Here is a 19,013-nt window from a genome sequence, read left to right as displayed (position 1 = left end):
AATAGGAAAAGTAGTATGGAAAAGAATACTACCTATTAACAATAACCATGGCTGAGTTCAGGAGAGTAGAGAATAGTTTGGGGTATGAGCAGTTATGCGAGTCTTTTAAAAGTATTTATTAAAAAAATATTTTCTTGTCACATTAAGCTAAATTCCTAACATTCTAATATAAAGGAAAAGTTGATCATTCAAAAATCTTTATGAAATTATTTTAAAGGTAGTGTATTTTTTAATCTAATTTTTAATCACTCTAAGCATAATAAAATATCCCCTAAATATTAATGATTATGTTCCTGTTACATTCCCAGGTGCTAAATCCTTTGCTGCCATCTTTTGGAAGTAGGTTACTAATGCATGCCATGGATTTCTTTCACCTTCTGGAAAAGACTTCCCAACTTAGAAAAACAAGGAAAAATTACATTCTCGCAGGAGTCCAATGCTAAAGCAAAATTAGATTTTCTCCACAGTGTTGAAGAATTTGTTTTATTCACATTACCTACATCTGGATTCTGGCCCCTCTTTCTTTGAAAATCCTGAAAGGGGCGATCTTTTACAAGGAAACTCCAACTGAGCAATGCCTGGGCTGTCCTCAACCCTGCGTCTTAATTCCACAAAAACTCATAAAATTTTTGTGCAAAAACAGTAATAGTTTGTCTTTTTCTATCCTGAAACCAGATTTGTCTTAAGGGGAAGGTGCACAAAGCAGGAAGGTGCTGAGCAATTTCAAAAAGGTAGATGAAAGAGGGAGCGACGCTTGGAAGAAATGATATGTAAACTATTTTACACAGTGTGGGCTAATAGATCAGGAAAGAAAGAACACACTAGCCCAACTTCCCAAGTAAGAATAATGTCATTGTGTATATGAAAACGCTATTAAAATTGAAGATTTCTTAAAACACCAGTAACATCATAAAGTCAATATAACAAACTAGTCTTGTCTGACATTTCACAGACGAAAATAACCACCTGATTATCAAGTTGAATAGTATTTTTTCAAACCTACCGGAGTCTCAAAATCTTACATTAGACATGCTGGAATAATAGACTAACAATGGCTGGTTTCCTTCACTCATCAGAAGCTGATAAACATTTTTAATCGGTGTAGTTGGTTATCACTGGCTTCCTCAAGATTCCGACTTTCCTTCTAGAAATTCTCACCCCATAAGTTGGCACTGGTATTGAGAAATGCCCTTGCATCTTGGATGCTTACTCTTATTCTCTTCTGACATGCGCATTCTGTGTTTAATGTATATATAGTCATTAATTGACATCTATGAGAATTTGCTTTTTGTAATGCACATCTCAAAATGCAAGACAGGTGCTTTATTTATTCACCCAGGGCTTGCTGTGAGTACAAGCTCCTTTGTCTCTAACTTGTGCTGCCAGTCACAGGACAATAAATAATTAGCCTGCTAAGGGGAGGGCAGGGAACTTTTGAAGAAGAGTCACTCCTCAGTTGCTTCTTGATTGGAAATAATTCTTCTCACTCCCCTTGTAACCCAAAAGGCAGCACACTGTCACTTTGTGCAAATGTTTAAATCTACAATGAGATAGAATCCATATTCATAGACCATTTCCTCTGCTTAAAATATAGTTCTGATTCCTCCTATGTCCTAAACTCATTAACCAACTCACACTTACTTTCTCTGTGAAAACTTTGTAGTGCCTCCAGGAAGAATTCTTTGCTCTCTCTTGAGACCTTCTCTCTCCATACTTCTACAGAGAAATTAGCACAATGTATAATCACCGTGTGCCTACCCAAACTTTCAGCTTGTCTCTGATCTATAAGATCCCTGGGCAGAGACCTGGTCTGGTTTACATTTGAACTCCCCAGATCTGACCCAGAATGTTATTGATATGGGAGTACTGAGTGAATGAATGATTGAGTGAAGGCAACGTTGAGAAATGAAAAGGGCATAAACTCAAAAAATATTTGCTAAATGAATACGTCTGAGATCAAATATGTATTTGAAAAAAGAAAAATAAAATAAAGAGAAAATGTTACATAAGCTACTGAAATTTTTTGTTTGTAGTGTTTTTATTTTTTTAACTGAGTATATGTGGCCTTTTGGAATGTTTCAAAAATTATTTCTCAGTTTAAAATGCTATTTGTTTATTCATGAGTTCATTCAACAATTATGCATTTATTGCAAACTATGTGTTACATAGAATCATAGTATTAATTCAGGTATTATATACTGTTATTATTAACATATACTGAAGCTACCCGAAAATATTGATGAAGTACGTAATACTCTGCTGCTTAGGGTAATAGTAGAAAAATCCTGGCTTTAGGTTTTGTGTAGAAATACAGTTGAGTTCAGGTTAATTGCCTTTGTTTACCGTAGCTTTGTAAGGCATAGCTTGATATCATTTAGTAATTATTTTGTACTAAGTTGAAAATAAAAATCTAGTGTGTTCTATAGAAAAGATAGGATCTTAAAGGCTTTTTCATTAACATTTTTTGTGAATTTTATTTTCTTACATCATATCTAAATGAAAAATTATCCAGGTGGGTAGAAAATGAACTGAGTTTTTTTAATGAATATAAACATTAACAAATCAGGACTTCACGTATTAGGACGATGTGGATTCTGTCCTCAGTGTGGGCAAAGGTACCATGATGGAATCATACTTGTTTATTAATAACTTATATGAATTAGAAAGTCAACAGTAACTAGTAGGAATGGGAAATCTTTGTCTCATGCAATCATTCACTCAAAAATGTTTGAAAACATCAAAATTAAGCAAATGTTGATCAAACTGAATTTTCCAAACAAGTTGATATGAACGGAACACAGTTTTGAAAAAGTTGAATTGTAAATGTCATAAATGTTACTAAAAGCATAATTTTAACTAAATTTCATAATTCTTGTTATGTGCATTTAGTTTTCAATTCATTTATTTATTAAATCTACATATCTCAGTGTGATTTGTTTATAAATAATTGTTGGATAATTGAAAAATAAATAAATTTTAGAGATATAGGAAAAAATACCTGGAATAAATTTAATTACTAGTCAATGAACTCATTTGCCAATTTAGCTAGGGTTAAATATCCTTTAAATTAAAAATAGTAGGGGCGTTTGGGTGGCTCAGTCGGTTAAGCCACTGCCTTCGGCTAAGGTTATGATCCTGGCGTCCTGGGATGAGCCGCACGTCGGAATCCCTGTTCCCAGGCAACTGCTTTTCCCTCTCCTCCCTGCTCTGCTCTCTGTCTCAAATAAATAAATAAAATGTTAAAAAAAAAATAGAAATCCATGTTATTTTGAAGTCTTTAAAGAAGTGTTCTTGTCATTTGTTTATTAAATAGATTCCCTAGGCTAATTAAGTAATGTTGATTTTGGTTACTTCAGCAGCATGTGGTCCTCCAGTCTGAGACCATTTTGTTTATTGACTGGTTTGATTTTAACCAGATTATCCACTTCGTATACAAAGGCAGAAACTTTACATTAAAGAAACACTTGGAATGGTTTTAAGCTGTGTCGACAAGGGATGACTTCTTTCCAGGTCCTTGGTGACTGAGTTGCATAAAAAGTGTATCTAATATTGACTGAATGAAATCCCAAGCACTCTTGCAGGTATCCCACCTGCATTACTTCATTCGGTACTCACAGCAAGCCTCTAAGGTAGCTATTATTATTATTTTTTTCCCAGAAGAGGAAACTGGAGCATAATTTGCCTGACATCACACGGGTATTGGGAAGGAGTACCAGGATTCAATGGAGCAGGTCCTCTCCTTAGCCTGCAAAGGACACTGTGTAGCTATTCTGTTCCATCTGTCAGTATGCTATTCTGTCAGTACACTATTTCGATTAGCAGAACTTCATATCCTAACTCTGGCAAAACGGTAAATGTGCTTGGGCTCAAGCAGCAGGTGGAAGTAAGGACTCTCATTCCAAGAGCAAGCTCTAGGCTCGCTGTTTCGGGTGGGAGCGGGAGGGTCCTATCTCCTAGGCAACAGCTGTAGCACTGTAGACGATAATGCACCCCTTTCCCGGTACCCAAAGGGGTGATGTCATTTCCTTCGTCTGGGCGGTTGCCTAAGCGACGCGTTAGGCGGAAGAGAGGTGTTGGGTACCCGAGAGACCTGGCGGTAGGGAAGTCACTTCCTTCCGGAGACGCGGTTTCCTAGCAACCGCCTCCCATCTCCGCTTTTAGTCCCTCCCCTTTGCTCAGTCCAGTGCCAGTCTCCGAGAGACTGCAGGCCCCGGTCAGGACGAGAGGTTTCTGCTCAAGGCCAGGGGCTCAGTCCTTAGGGTAGCGAGGAGCCCACCGCAGGATTGGCTGGGGTGGGTATAGAACACGGGTCTTGGGGGTTCTCGGAGGTACGGGACGTGGACAGCGTTCCGTGTGCACGGGCCTGACGAGTGCTGGGAGCTGGGCGGGCGGGCGGCGCGGTGCAGCGCGGAGCCGGCTGGGACCCGGGCGCCACCCGGCCTGGCGAGAGCGGTCCCTGGGCGCGCGCTGCGGCGGACGGCGGGGCGGCGGACGGCGGGGTGGCCGAGGCCCAGGCCTCCACTCCGAGCACAAGAAAATTCACGGGCCCATTCGTGCAGTGATTTTAATGCTGCCTACCATGGAAGCATCGTTTTGTTTTATTTAGCCCAATGGGCACTGTTGTGAGAGGGGAGAGCGACTGGAAAAAAATACCGCTATTGCAGTTTAGCTTTATGATCTTCGTCTTTCACTAGAGCTGTACGCAAGCTTTTGTTTGTTTATTGGTTTGTTTGTTTTGGTGGTCCTTCTAGTTGTATCTTTTATGCTGCTGATCTCCTTGGTAGTCTTTTTAAAATAAGGTATGGCTGTTTCGTGGGTAATGTTATATTTTTTGAATGGAAGACGAGTGAAAAATAAGATGTTGTATTTTAATTGGCAACATTTTATCATATTAAGCTGTTGCGGTCATTTATTTGATCATCCTTAAAATAATGCATAACTATTTTAGGATAACTTCAACTTGACTTTAATTTTTTTGATAACAAACTCGTGAAAATTTTATATTTCTTTAGAAGAACTCTATATTTAACTGAACATGTAGCGCAATGTTCATGAGATGCTTTTCTTAGTTGTTTTTTTCGTTTGCTTTTTTTAGCACTTTTTAAAGGGTAATAATAGAAATTCTCAAACATGCAAAAACGTCTGATTTGTTTTTTGTATATTTCAGACACCATCAGAGTTTGAATTATTCCTATTATTTATTAGCTGTTTTATAAAGGTAAAGAGTGAAAAAACAAAACCACTATGTCTGATGAAGTTTTTAGCACAACTTTGGCTTATACAAAGAGTCCAAAAGTCACCAAAAGGACTACTTTCCAGGTAAAGTATTTCAAAACGTTTTTATTTTGAGTGAATTTAAAGGTAAACACTGTATTAACAATGTTGGACTTGAAACGATTCTAGAAAGGGCCCTGTATAATGCAGGAGTACACCTTACATTTCTTTGGAGGTTTGGCAGATGATCGTGTTTAGGCTCCAGTATTAAAACTCTTCTGTGTGGTCTTCAGACTACTTAACTAGCTTCACTACTAGGTTCTTACTACGTTAAAAGTTTAAATCAACTTTTAAAAGTTAAGTTATATAGCAACTTCAAATTTGCATATAATTTTTTTTTCTGTTGTAACATAATAACATTTCAGTTTTCTCTTTCCAGTCACTATAATTTTGAACTCAGCCTCTAAGTTTACAGTATTAATTACATTTGTTACTGTAATGTGCTAAAACAAAGGATCTTAAAAAGTACCAGTTTCTTCCAAAATGCCAGTTTGTAATAAATCCCGTCTAAATTGATTCCTGTCTTATTCTCCCGCCCTAATTACACCCTGTAATTTATTTATTTGATATTGCCTGTCTCCTCCAATTGAACTCCATAAGGAGAAGGATCTTGTCTGTGATGTTACACATTGAGTCTGAGGGCTTGGGTGCATGGCATGAGGTAGGCTTTCATTGAACATTTGTTATATGAATGAAACCTGAGTTTGAAAGCAGTTATTAATCAAGCATTGTTTGTTTAAAGAATTAATTCTAAATTTGAGACCGCTATGTTTGGGTGGAAATTGATTTGAATTATTTCGTTTCAGGATGAGCTAATAAAAGCAATTACAGCTCGCTCAGCCAGGCAAAGAAGTTCTGAATACTCAGATGACTTTGACAGTGATGAGATTGGTATGCGTGAATGTGGAAAAGTAAACCGCTTTTCCTCTTTTTGCTTCCTTAGTTATGTTTAGCTCATCCCTTCAAAAACAATCACGTTAAAATAATACCTATATATACACTGGTTTTAAATTTCCAACTTTTTAATGAGTAAAAAGCTACTTGTAATCTTCAAGAAGTTGTATGATTGCCTTTGTTTCTGAATGGTGTATACTGAAAATAGAAATTAACCGATAGCAGGTTTGAAATAAAAGAATTCCCGTCTGCTGGAAACCATGTTGGACACAACCTATGTCAACTCTATGAGACTCTATAGCAAATTAAAGACTAGAGCCTAGAGAACTAAACTTTGGTGCATGTCAGAATCACTTTTGTAATGCTTTTTGTAAATCAGATTTTTTTGGCCGTAATAGGGGCTCAGTTTTAAAAACCTAGTATATCAGTGCTGGTATGATCTCTTTTGATTATGTAAAAATATTAACATTTTGGGTTTCCGGTGTAAGCACACAGAATTCTAAACTTGAAGCTCAGAGTTTTATACTTTAATATTCGTAATAATTAAATTAATATTTAATATTCTTTAATATAGTGACTAACTTTTAATGTTCTCTGTGAAAACAATCAAAACATTAGTTACAGCATTGCTATGTAGTTAGGTTGGCATTCTTTATTATTCTTCTCACAGTAAAATCCAGTACTCTGGTATGGATGAAATTGTAGTACTGAAATTTTTATGGAAAATAATATAATTAGCAAATAACTAGTAAAATTCTTCCACTTACCAACGCTTTTGGTTTTATATAATGAAGTCGTTTGCACATAAAAGCTCTACAGTCCAAAACCTAATTTAAATATTCTATGTCATTGTTATTTTGAGGAACCTTTGAATGACTTCTCAGAGCAAGCGGAGGGTTTGGCACACAATTCCCACTCAATAAGTATGTTTTGAATACATGAATGAAATTGAAATTTTTATTTCATGAATACCAATAAAAACTGTGTAAGTTAGCTGTGTTTTAGAGCTACTTGCATCCACCCGTGGTTGTAAATTAATTGCTAGTCTTCAAGGCAATCTTTTTGATTTATATAACCCTCACAACTTTAAAAGAGACTACTGAAAACATTTTTTCTCATCCATTTTTCAGTTTCCTTGGGTGATTTTTCTGACACCTCAGTAGATGAAAATTCAGATAAGAAAAAAATGAATGATTTCCATTTATCAGATGATGAAGAAAAGAAGTCTCCAAAACTGTCCTTTTTGAAAACCAAGAAATCAGACAGTGACATAGTGAAAGATGAGCCAGTGTTCTCCGCCAAAAATGAGGAAGAAATGGCACCTGATGGTTGTGGAGACATGGTTGGAACTCCCTTATCTAAATCTCAAAATAAAGACCAGGAAATTGAAAAAGACAAAATTGAAATGAAACCTAAACCCAGAACTCTTCCAGTCAAAAGCACATCTTCAGGTAATTCACGTTACTATAATTGCATTTCTTGAAAACTTATTTTATTTATTTATTTATTTTTATTTTTTAATGTTTAAAAAAGATTTTATTTATTTGAAAGAGAGAGAGAGAATGAGAGAGAGAGAGAGCATGAGTGGTGGGAGGGACAGAGGCAGAGGCACAAGTAGACTCCCCGCTGAGCAGGGAACCTGACAGGGTGCTCTGATCCCAGGACCCTGAGATCATGACCTGAGTCGCAGGCAGACGCTTACCCCACTGAGCCACCTAGGTGCCCCTTGAAAACTTATTTTAAGATAATCACAAAATATCTTTATATGGTAGCTAGTAGATATTTAAGAAGTAGACTTAACTTTTTAATTTTAGAGTTATAAATCAAAATAATGGAACCATAGAGAAAACTCATAATGCTGCTGTCCAGTTGCATGTCAGTCTTGCATTTATGCTAGTACCTGATAAAAGGACAGAGTACCTTGTCATCCACAGCTGTGGCTCCCGTCCAGCCTTGCGAGGCCTTTGGGCCTCAATTTTGTTTTTAGGGATAGGACTGCAATGCAGTCCTTCCTAATCCATCTTACACTCCAGAAATTAGTTACATCAGGAAGGAACTCGTCCTTCAAACAATCATTTCCATGCCATCATTTGCCAGAAAGTTTTTTGACATTTGAGTATATGAAGGGAGAGAGTTTTGTTGATGTTGGTATTTAAACCTCTAACTTTCCTTAAGAGAATCTCCATGTAGTTTCTCTGTTCCCTGGGAAAATCCACTAAAACTCAGTTTTCTGAAGGGAGGTTCCTGGTGAGATTGGGAATACAGTAATTTCTCCACAATTCTGCTGAGCTCTGGGCACAATGGAGCAAAGATGGAGTGAAACAGGAACCAGCCTCTCTGAGATCCCCTGGGCCACCACATAGAAACAGGGGCATAGAAGTTTAAGGGTTTGGTGTCTTCTAGTTGTTTTTTCCTGTTTTATAGAAAAAATATTAGTTGATACTAACCTTCATAAAAATCTCTTTCCTTTATATCATCATTAAATACTCCACTGGTAAATATTCTATGTTTCACATATTAGATATCACGGGTAACATCAGGTAGAACTTTATTTCAGACATATATTAGGGAACCACTCCTTCCCCCACAATCCCATTGACTTTCAGATATGAACAGAGCAGGGACTACTAGGAGAAAAGCCACAGTATGGTAATTATATGTGACCTTGGGTAGGGTAGGCCTTATTGTCCTCATGAGGAGGAGAATAAAACCCGCTCTTCTTGTTCTACAGAATTGTTTTGAGAATCTATTGAAGTGTATCTCAGAAGCTGTATAATTCTACCAAAAATATAAGCACAAGGCATAATGAGACAGAATTAAATTGCTGAGATGTACCTTCCTGGTGTACTGAATAGCATCAAAAATGGAGAGAAAGGGAGCATAATGGAACTTGGTGAATAATCCAGTAGTTCACCATTTCCCCAAAAACATTCTACAGTTTGCTCATTGGTATTATTGGAAAAACACAGAATTATAGAAATTTTAAAGTAACTTCTTTATGAGAGAACTTCTTGGAGCCATTAATAAAGAAATATGAATGGGGACTCTTCAGGAAGGATAGAACAGACAGTGTTTCCTAGTCCCACCAACTTTAGAAATCTATTTTGTAGATTATATTTATCTTATTTGTATTGATTCTGAAGAGCTTTTCATTAAGTAAATAAGAAAATGTAAGCATTCAGAAGCTAAAAGTTGGACTGATATAGGTAGAAGTATATAATTAGAACTTTATGGTAGATAATCATCAGTATTCCACCTATTTAATACCTTTTTAAAAAAAAAACCTGTGACAAATCAAAATGAATAGATAAATACTGTCTTTAAACCACAAGATGGCACCAGGATTCTAAATACCGTATACAAATGTGGAATACTTATTTGTAAAGTCATTAGCCATTTGCAATTTACTATGTGTTACATAAAAATAATTACCAAAAACAGGTAATCATTTATACTTAATTATAAAAGAAAGCATTTTGAAAATGTATAGATGTAGTTCTTTCTGAAAACTTGACAATACTTCTGGAAGTGAAATTTTGGTCATTATTCCTAGGCTCTTCGGATTGAAGAAAAAAATTGAGATTAGTGGTCAGTGCCTGGCATATACAATTCAATAAATATTTTAATGCATAAATGAATAAATGAATGATTCACTCATGAAAGAAAGTGTGGTTCACAAGCTAAGCTTTATCCTTTTCTAAATTTTTAGACTTTTCCTTTTTCTTACAAAGTTTGGAGCCTAATGTTTTTAATGTGGTGAGACATTTCCGAGGAGCAATTAATGCTTTATAAAAATATTGGAACCTGAAAGTTTCTTTTGTTCTTCTTGTCTTTTGTGGAAAGTACAATAACTAGACTCTTTCACTTTACTGAGCAACTGTCACATGGGTAGTGATTGCAGAAAGTAATTTTTACGGGTTTGTTGCTTTTATCTTAACATGAAAGTGACTAAAGTCATGAACTTTGGAGCCAGGGTGCTCTTGCTTTAATCCCACAAACTAGAGTTTATGGCCATAGGCACACAACCTCTGTTCCTCATTTTATTTGTCTGTAAAGTGGGTATAATAGTTGAACTTGCACTAGAGGTTTGAGGCAATTAAATGAGTTTATATATTTGAAGTGTTTAGAACAGCCTGGTGTAAATTAAGCACTTTTCTAAATGCTTTTATTATTTAGCATTTGTTCATAAGCAGATCATTTTATTTTTCCATACATATTTATTTTGAATACAGTCTGTTTCACTGTGTTACAAGCACTGTGATAATAACTAAGAATATGGGGGCGCCTGGGTGGCTCAGTCATTAAGCGTCTGCCTTCGGCTCAGGGCGTGATCCCGGCGTTCCGGGATCAAGCCCCACATCAGTCTCCTCTGCTGGGAGCCTGCTTCTTCCTCTCCCACTCCCCCTGCTTGTGTTCCCTCTCTCGCTGGCTGTCTCTCTCTGTCAAATAAATAAATAAAATCTTTAAAAAAAAAAAAAAAACGAAGAATACGATATTATAAAGACATAGTACCAAAAAAATAATAAAAAAGACATAGTACCAATCCTCCAAGACTTAGTCCATTTGGGCCACTCTATCAAAGTGCCATAGACTGGATGGGTTTTAAACAACAGACACCTATTTCTCACATTTCTAGAAGCTAGAAGTCTAAGATCACAGTGCCAGCATGGTCAGGTGAGAGCCCTCTTCCGGGTCTCAGACTTCTCATTATATCTTTACATGGAGGAAGGGTCGAGGGAACTCTCTGGAGGCTCTTTTATAATCCCCTTTCATGAAGGTTCCATCCTCATGACCTGATCACCTCCCTACTGCCTAATACCATCACCTTTGTGGTTAGGATTTCAACCTAAGAATTGGGGAGTACACAAACATTCAGACCATAGCAAAGACTTTACAATTTAATGGTAAGTTTCATAAAAGATGCAGTAAGAACACAGGAAAGTAGGCACCTGAGTTTACCTAAGGGTATCAGGGAAGGCTTCCTGGAGGAAATGGCAAGAATAGTTGTAACTGACAAATAATAGTACCCGTAGTCAGGAGTTTTGGTTGCAAATGACTCAACTCAAACTTGTGGAAAGAGGAATTTATCACCTTATTGAGCATGGATGTGAGAAGACCTCTCTTTAGGTGTGATTAAGTTTGGAAACAGTACTTTTATGTCATTTGGATTCTCTACTTCTGTCTTCCTTCCCTGATTCCCAGACCTTCTCACTATCTCCTCCCACCCCTATTACTGGCTCAGTTCCTCCATCCTTTTGTCCTATATTTTTGTCATTTGGTCTCTTTGTCTCAGACATCCCTTAGCTGACAGGAGTAGTCCCCAAATCATATCCTTCCAGCTTCATGACTTTAAAGGCATATTCTCCAACTCTAAATAGAAAAATACTGACCTGACCGCTTGCTGTGGACAGGGGAAATGACGTTTCAGTGATAAGCCGGGAGGATGGTATGCCTTGTGGGCCCACCCTTCTTACTGAGGTATGGAGGAGATACTTGTTAGCCCACTAGAATTACAAGGATGGAGAAGAGGAGAGACCACCCCGAAAAAAAAAGGGTGTGATAAACAAACCAATGAAACGAAAACAAAAAACACAATGAAAGAAAGAAAAGTTTACCATGGTTATTAGTGTGCACTGAGCACTTACTGTGAGGCAGGTACTGTGCTATGCAGTAGGAATTCTTACCTCATTTTACCAATGGGAAAACTGAGCTTGTGGAGGTTATAGGATTCTGTCAGGTTACAGTGCTGATGTCAGAGCCACGATTCAGGTATGAAATATCTGAAATAGACAGAAGGTAGAATGGTGGTTGCCAGGGGCTGTGGGGAGAGGCAAAAAGGAGTTGCTGTTCAACAGGTGTAAAGTTTCGCTTACGCAAGGTGAATATATTCCAGAGACCTGCTGTACAACACCAATCCTTTAGTTAACAATACCGTATTGTGCGCTTAAAATTTGTTAAGAGGGTAGATCTGTGGTTAAGTGTTCTTACCACAATTTAAAAAACCTGACTCAACACCTTCTTCCAGGCATTATACCATATTCTCTTACACTGGGGCTCGAATGACATGCAACCATTCGTCAGGAGAAGAAGCAGGAAGCGGACATTCTAGGCAGAGGGGTCGGCTTGGGTAAAGGGATGGTAGCAGGCGGGATTGTGGCGCATGCGCGAGACGGCAGGAGCCCGGCATTTCCGGAACACAGTTTGGAGAGGGTGTGTCAGTAGACGAGGCAGCACCAGCAGCCGGGGAGAAGACCATAAGACCTTTTATCTTTTTCACAGGCCCTTAAGCTTTTATTCTGTAGGATTGGGCGCTGGGGAGCCATTGAAGCATTTTGTGGAGAGAAGCGATGTGATCTGATTTTCATTTTATAAATACCCCTGAGGCAGTAATTTAGGAAAGAGCGGATGAAGAGCTGAGGGGGAATGGGGTGTAAAAAATGGGATAAATGAGAGATGTAGCAAGAAGAATCAATAGGGTATCCTGACGCTTTGGGTATGGGGGAACAGAGGGAAGAATCCGAGATGGCTTGAGAATTTGACCAGAGTTTAGGACACAGCTAAAATTGGCAATGAAACATTTATAGCAGTGCCAGCTTGGTATGATGGTGGAATCTTCTAGCAGCATTCATAAGCCCATGTATAAAGAGGAGGAAGGTGTTGATTATTTCAGTTTTGAAGTTTTGTCATAAGAAAACATTGGTAGAACAGTGGAGAAATGAATATGCATAACAGGTAAAATTTAGGCAAAAAGTTTATGTAAAAAACTTTCTTATATTTTGAGGGCTGGAAGTACACCAGCATTAGATTGTTGTTTTAAACTTGGAAGTAATGGAAATAGTCACTGAGAAATTTTAATTACTCCAGAGAGATTTTATGGACTCTGAGAATAGCAGCTCATAAATGCAGTTCTTTGTTCCTCCCTCTGGTGAGAGCGAGCACTTCTGTCCCCAGTACCCACATCGTCTTCATACTTACAACAGAACTTACCTTTCTCTTGAGATTTCTTTTGTTTAGAACCTCCTCCCCGCCCAACCTGTAAAATCCTTGGACAGGGCCATTGTCACTGTCTTGAATATGAAGTCCAGTAATGTGAGTAACGTGTATGGTGCCTGGCAGCAGAGACTCACTAAAGGTTTATGGATGAGCCCCCCTCCTGTTTTTTAGAGGCAGAAACTGGGCACAGTTGTATTTTGTTTTTTATTTTTTTGAGTGCTATGAGAGTTCATAAAATTGAAGAGTTAACTTCTCACAAGAGTAAAGTATACTAGTTCCTTCCAGGATGACAGCTACTTTTAAAAAAGAAAATTTGATTTTGAGCTATTGCTTATCAGTGCTTATGGGAGCTCTGTGTAGAGAAGGGTTGTGGGCTGCTTCTGGATGCCCGAGGACAGAGAGCCAAGGAGCAGAGGCACAGGAGGAAAGTGGGATGGCACCCCCGTGGTAGTTGAAGTCATGGGCATTGTTTCGTATGCTCATGTTAAAACGGTTTGTTTTTCAACAGAAAACAGCAGCAGCCTTGAAGCAGGCAATCACTTTAAGCCTTCACCTCGGCCACGGAGCATGTTGAAGAAACACAACCATAAGGAGGAGAAAGAGGGGCTAGGAGAAGATAAGACAACTGCCCTCCGTGAAGAATTGGAGGCACATTCTGCACCTTCCCCCCTTCCAAAGCTAAGCGACCGACAACTAGAAGCTGAGAAAAAATCGTTCTCCGAAAACCTCGATCCTGAGGTCAGCACTACTGATGAACTGCTGAATTGTGCTCTTGAACTGAGGTCTTCGCATCTGATTATGAAGAAGAGAATATTTGTGTGCATGCATGTGTGTGTATGTGTGTGTTTTGTGTGTGTGTTTATGTGTTTTCTTCAGCAATTGATAGGGAAATAATCTAAAGTTTTTTTTTTAATACACAGTATTCCATCGAGTCTAAAACTTCACCAACTGTAAGGTATAGCAAAGATATAGCGTTATTTTATGTATTGCTACGAAAGAAGGAAACTCTGCCAATTAATCTATATACACCAGTAATTATAAAATGCATCATCTCCTTTCAGAGAAAGTAAAATGTGAAAAAATATGTTGCCCTTTGAATCTATGCAATGCTGTCTATCTTTCATCATAAGAATTTAGAGTTTTATTCACATATCTTTGAATTGTATAATCTCTGGCTAAGGACCATATAGCCAGTGTCATTTTATTCATTGGTTTTATTCACTCAGCAAAGGTATATTGAATGATCATGGCACTGTCCTGTATTTTTGGGAATCTGCCGAAATGGGAGTAAATATGACCCTTCAGGATTTCATCAGAGAGTTTACTATGTATTGTTATTAGGGGGGGAACGCTGGGCCCCCTCTCTTAACCTGCTGAGCCACTCAGGTGCCCTAGGTGTGGGTTTTTTAAAAACATTTATTCTGCTTGGATTTCATTGAGCTTTCAGGATCTATAAACTGATAATTTCTATGAAAATGGGGAGTTTTAAGTTATTTTTTCCTGCCCTAGTTTTCTTTTCTCTCCTTTTAGGACTGAAATCTTTGCTATGTCTCACCTGATCTCTAAAATTCTGTTCATGTTTCTTCAGTCTTTATTCCCTTTGTTTTTCAGATTGAATAATTTGTATTGCTCTGCCATCAGGTTCACTTCCCAGTTGTGTCATCCCCGATCTGCTGTTGTCTATCGAGCAAATTTCTTTAATATTGTAGTTTCCAACACTATAATGTCCATTGGTTTTTTTTTTTTTTTGTATTTTTTGTATCTTTAAGATCCATCTGTGTCAACCTCCATGCGTGCGTTTCCTTTAAGTGCTTGACCATATTTATAATACCTACTCTAAAGTCCTTGTTTGCTAATTGCAACGTCTGGGTCATCTCTAGGTTGGCTCCTGAGGACTGTTCTTGTGGGTTTTTTGTTTTTTTCATGAATGTGCACCACAATTTTCCATTTCTTCACCTATTTAGTAACTTTTTGATTGAATACAGGATATTATGAACGATATGTTGTAGAGATTCTAGATTCTGTTCTGTTCCTCTGAACACGTGTTTTAGTATACATGTATTGTGGCTGGACTCAGATTCCCAACTCTGTCTCCCTTGCCATGGATATCAACGGAAATCTCTGCTTAGTTCTTTCAGTTTCTGACTGCCGTGATTTTACAGGATCTTCTCTGACATCTTTTCTATGCCATGCATAGATGAGCAGAGGGTTTTGGGTGAATTTTATATGCAAGTTTTGGGGTTCATGTCCACTGCAGCTCTTCCTCAAACTTACTGGCTGATCTTCTCGTCCTAAACTCTATCCTCTGCTCCCTTGAGCTAGTCCAGTAAGGCTGTAACCTTCTACCACTTGAGCTGCACAGATGGGTGAATGTACTCAGGCAAAAAGCTACTAACTAGCCAGTCTCCTCTGCAAAGCTTTGTCTCTCAAGGTAGATTCCTGTGTTTCAGCCCTTTTGCCAGCTTCCTAGATGGTTTCTGTTTATTGCTTTTGACAAATAATTGTCTTTGTACCATAAAATATTGTGGAATTGAAAAATAGAATTAATTATTTATACAGCAAAGTCAAACTTCTTACATTATGATACCATCAACTTTAGGCTAGATTACTGTTCTCTAAAGACATGTTTAGTTAAGACACACAAATATAATTGTTTCATTTCAGATATAATTTTCAGAATTTTGAGGACAACTCAGGTGCATGAAATCTATGCTTTTTCTGTCTAACTATTTGGTAGTAGCTGTCTACTTGGTTTATAAATTGCTTTCATTTGGACAAATAGTAATATTTGACACCAAGGGTTTTTGCCTACTGTCTCCATTATGCTTTCTTAGAAATAAGAATTAGAGAAAATATATCAAATCTGTGTCTCAAATATTTATGAGATTTGCTTTGCGAGCAAGGGTTTTGAAAATCACTGAAAACAAATATCAAGAACTAGATTCAAGAACTAGAATAGCTCTTTAGTGACCCCATTTAATGATCAAGACATCAAGGCTTGACAGTAAAGTGTGTTAGTCTCCATAGGCTTAATGCTTTTGGTGTTTCAGCAGCAAATTCCTAATGATGATGATTTCAGAGTTATAAAATAGTCTAACTAATGCTGTTGCCCTACCATAAACCTTAAGAACTAAACTTATATAGTAAATACTTTTTTTTTTTTTTTTAAACAGGATCCATGGGTAACAAACCTATCATCATTACCCCTTAAAGTAAGTCTTGGAGATTCCTTTTCACCAGGATCTAAAGGAAAAGCATCCATAAAAGGTGGTTATATCAGATTATTACATCTTAGTCTATGTGTGAACTCCATATTGTTTGGAATACTATTTGTAAAAGAAAGAATACATGGTTAGGAATGATACATGTTTGTATTTGCCTCGGTTTTAATCCCAACTGTGCTATTTGATTTTAGATGCAGAATTAGATGCAGTTCCAACAGCAAAATCTCTCTGGCCCTGTATACTGATTTTTAAAATGGGGATCATAAGAGTAATCTACCCCACACAGAGGCCGTGAGAACTAAATGAGTTAACAGTACGTGTAAAGCACTGAGAACAGTGCCACAGTAAGCACACAGTGAGTGTAAGGGTGAGTTGTCAATGTATTTCTTTCCTTAGTCCTATGACTTAACAGCTTAATAAAAGCGAAAAGGCATCACTGTTTCTAGAACTGAGGTGTGTTAACATTTATTAAGTGCTTACTGTGTAGCATAATTTTTGTCATTTTACAGACGAGAAAAACTGAAGTGCAAAGATATTGGGAAACATACACAAGGTCAGTGACGGAGCCATAATTTGGATCTTTGGCTCCACAGTCCTTGTTCTTTTTACCGAACGCACTGATTAACAGCTCTAAAGAATCCACTAATGATACTTGAGTCATGAGTGCTCTCCAAATGAAAAGGTCTAACTCTATTACCAAATTATTTTGAATCCTGCTTACTTCAAAACAAGTTTCAAAGATGGCTATAATGAAAGCAGCAGAATTAAGACTTTGACAGCAAAGATAGAAGGTTAGCCACTAGGTGGCTCCTAGTAGAACTGAAAGTTGGTGATGACTGATTTCTTTCTGTTGAACATTCCAAAGTGGGGGAGACAGAATAATGGAAGCAGTTCTGTAATTGCAAAACTGAATCTTCTCATGCCAGAGCTTGAGACTGTCCCTTGGAGCATGGAAAGGATGAGCAGTAGGCCTTTAGTGCCTATTACTAAGGGCGGGTATCAGAGGCCACAGTGCATCTTAGCAGGAATACCGCTGTCTAGAGGATGGCTTTATTCTGTGTGATGACTCTTCTAAAATTGCATGAATTCTTGGTTCTCCTGCACGTATACGAGTGTACAACTGTACCCATTGTGTCTCTGGTAAATAGGGATGTGTGCCTCGCACTTACACAGCCTCATATTCCAGCTAAGAAACCCCGGCTTTGACTAGAATAGATATTGCCGTGCTACTTACTTGATTTATCATCATCAGGAGCTTTTGGTGTGTCTTTGGTTTAGGGTAGTTATTCCATTCTCTTTCCCTATATGATGTTGTTTTCTAAGTATTAGGTATGTCAGATATTTTAGTAGATTGAGTAGCCATTTTCTCTTTCATAGATCACTTTGGAGAAAAGTTTATTCAAGTTGAACATAATAGCTCTCCTTGTATTTTATTCTGCAAGACAAAGAGATTTATAAACAATCCTCAGTTAGTAGAAAGCAAATGCATCTGTTATCCACCTATTAGTTCAGAAGGGAGTTTTAGTTTTGTGACTCTGTCTCAAAATAGATCAGAATGAAGAACTCCTTGAAAACCACATGAAATCAAATGAAAATGAAGAGAATTCATTTTTGATAGACTTTGTTACTCCTCCAATTGAGAAATCCCAGGAAAGCCAAGTGATTAGTAATGACCTTGAAGAAGAAAAGGAGAAAGCCGAACTGATTATGAGTGACTTAACAGTTGATCCTCCACTGTTGAAATCTCAGAGTGTCTTACTATCTACTGATGCAACTGAGTCTTCAAAGGTATTTATATGAAATTATACCTTTTATACTACAGCTTAAAACTCAAAGTAGACCTTTTAAATATTTTATCTGCCACATTACTTCTGAATTGTCTGTGGAAAACTCATCTTTTGATCATGGTATATTGTCAGGTAGACAATAGAGTCAGTGGAGTTTTACTTCGGGGAAGGTTTGCAGTGAATATAATAAAAGTCAGTATTTCCTTAAAAATTATCAAAGGTATATGATCATAATATACTCTTAAATATCTCAGAAATGCAAACCCATAAGTGGGTGGGTTTCTATGGGTCTTCCTGTTATAAAAATGCAGCTATCTGGAACAATTTCTGAGGTTTTGAATTAGTGAAAGTTACTCCTTTAGATATCATTTTTAAACATTTTATAAATTTTAAGGAAGATCTTTAAGAAATGTTTATCCATATCTTACTTGTTTAAATGGATGGGCAGGATTATTATCAGAAACATTTTTATTATTTTAACCTTGAGAACCAGATTTTTGGTCACTATACTATAATGTACCAGAATACTGTATTTTTAAGATTTATGGTATAGCATTTTTAGTCTTTATTTCTCTTGAACTTAGTCTTTATTCCTTATAGCTGTAGTTAGCTGGTGGTTATGTATACTTACTACTGGGGAAGATAACAGTGCTAGTTGAAAACTTGTGGTTGAATAAGACTTTTATAATATAGAATATTAGTGCTTTGTATTAAAATTTATGGAGAAGGTTCATTAAACCATGTTCTGGGTTTATTGTTCCTAACCACTTTCTTCAGGAAAAGTCACTCAGGCCAAGTTAGCGATGTACTTAACGTCTGTGGTCTCACTTCAATGCTAGCA

At 37.3% G+C, this 19,013-nt stretch overlaps 1 protein-coding gene across 1 annotated transcript in view; it reads left to right on the top strand.

The window, feature by feature from the left end:
* The first annotated feature begins 4,167 nt into the window (after positions 1 to 4,167).
* The window catches only part of MAP9 (microtubule associated protein 9), a 30,345-nt gene continuing 15,499 nt past the window's right edge, over positions 4,168 to 19,013 (top strand). Inside the window, exons 1-7 of the mRNA XM_026499530.4 lie at positions 4,168 to 4,292; positions 5,168 to 5,319; positions 6,081 to 6,165; positions 7,299 to 7,619; positions 13,670 to 13,899; positions 16,335 to 16,428; positions 17,935 to 18,173. Of these exons, the coding sequence (XP_026355315.3) occupies positions 5,245 to 5,319; positions 6,081 to 6,165; positions 7,299 to 7,619; positions 13,670 to 13,899; positions 16,335 to 16,428; positions 17,935 to 18,173 (1,044 nt within the window). The 5' untranslated portion in view covers positions 4,168 to 4,292; positions 5,168 to 5,244. The remainder of the gene's footprint in view (positions 4,293 to 5,167; positions 5,320 to 6,080; positions 6,166 to 7,298; positions 7,620 to 13,669; positions 13,900 to 16,334; positions 16,429 to 17,934; positions 18,174 to 19,013) is intronic.

The sequence above is a fragment of the Ursus arctos genome, unplaced genomic scaffold, assembly GCF_023065955.2.
Source record: "Ursus arctos isolate Adak ecotype North America unplaced genomic scaffold, UrsArc2.0 scaffold_11, whole genome shotgun sequence".
Taxonomy (NCBI): Eukaryota; Metazoa; Chordata; class Mammalia; order Carnivora; family Ursidae; genus Ursus; species Ursus arctos.
Note: the sequence above shows the minus strand (reverse complement) of the source record. Positions and strands in the feature narration are given on the sequence as shown.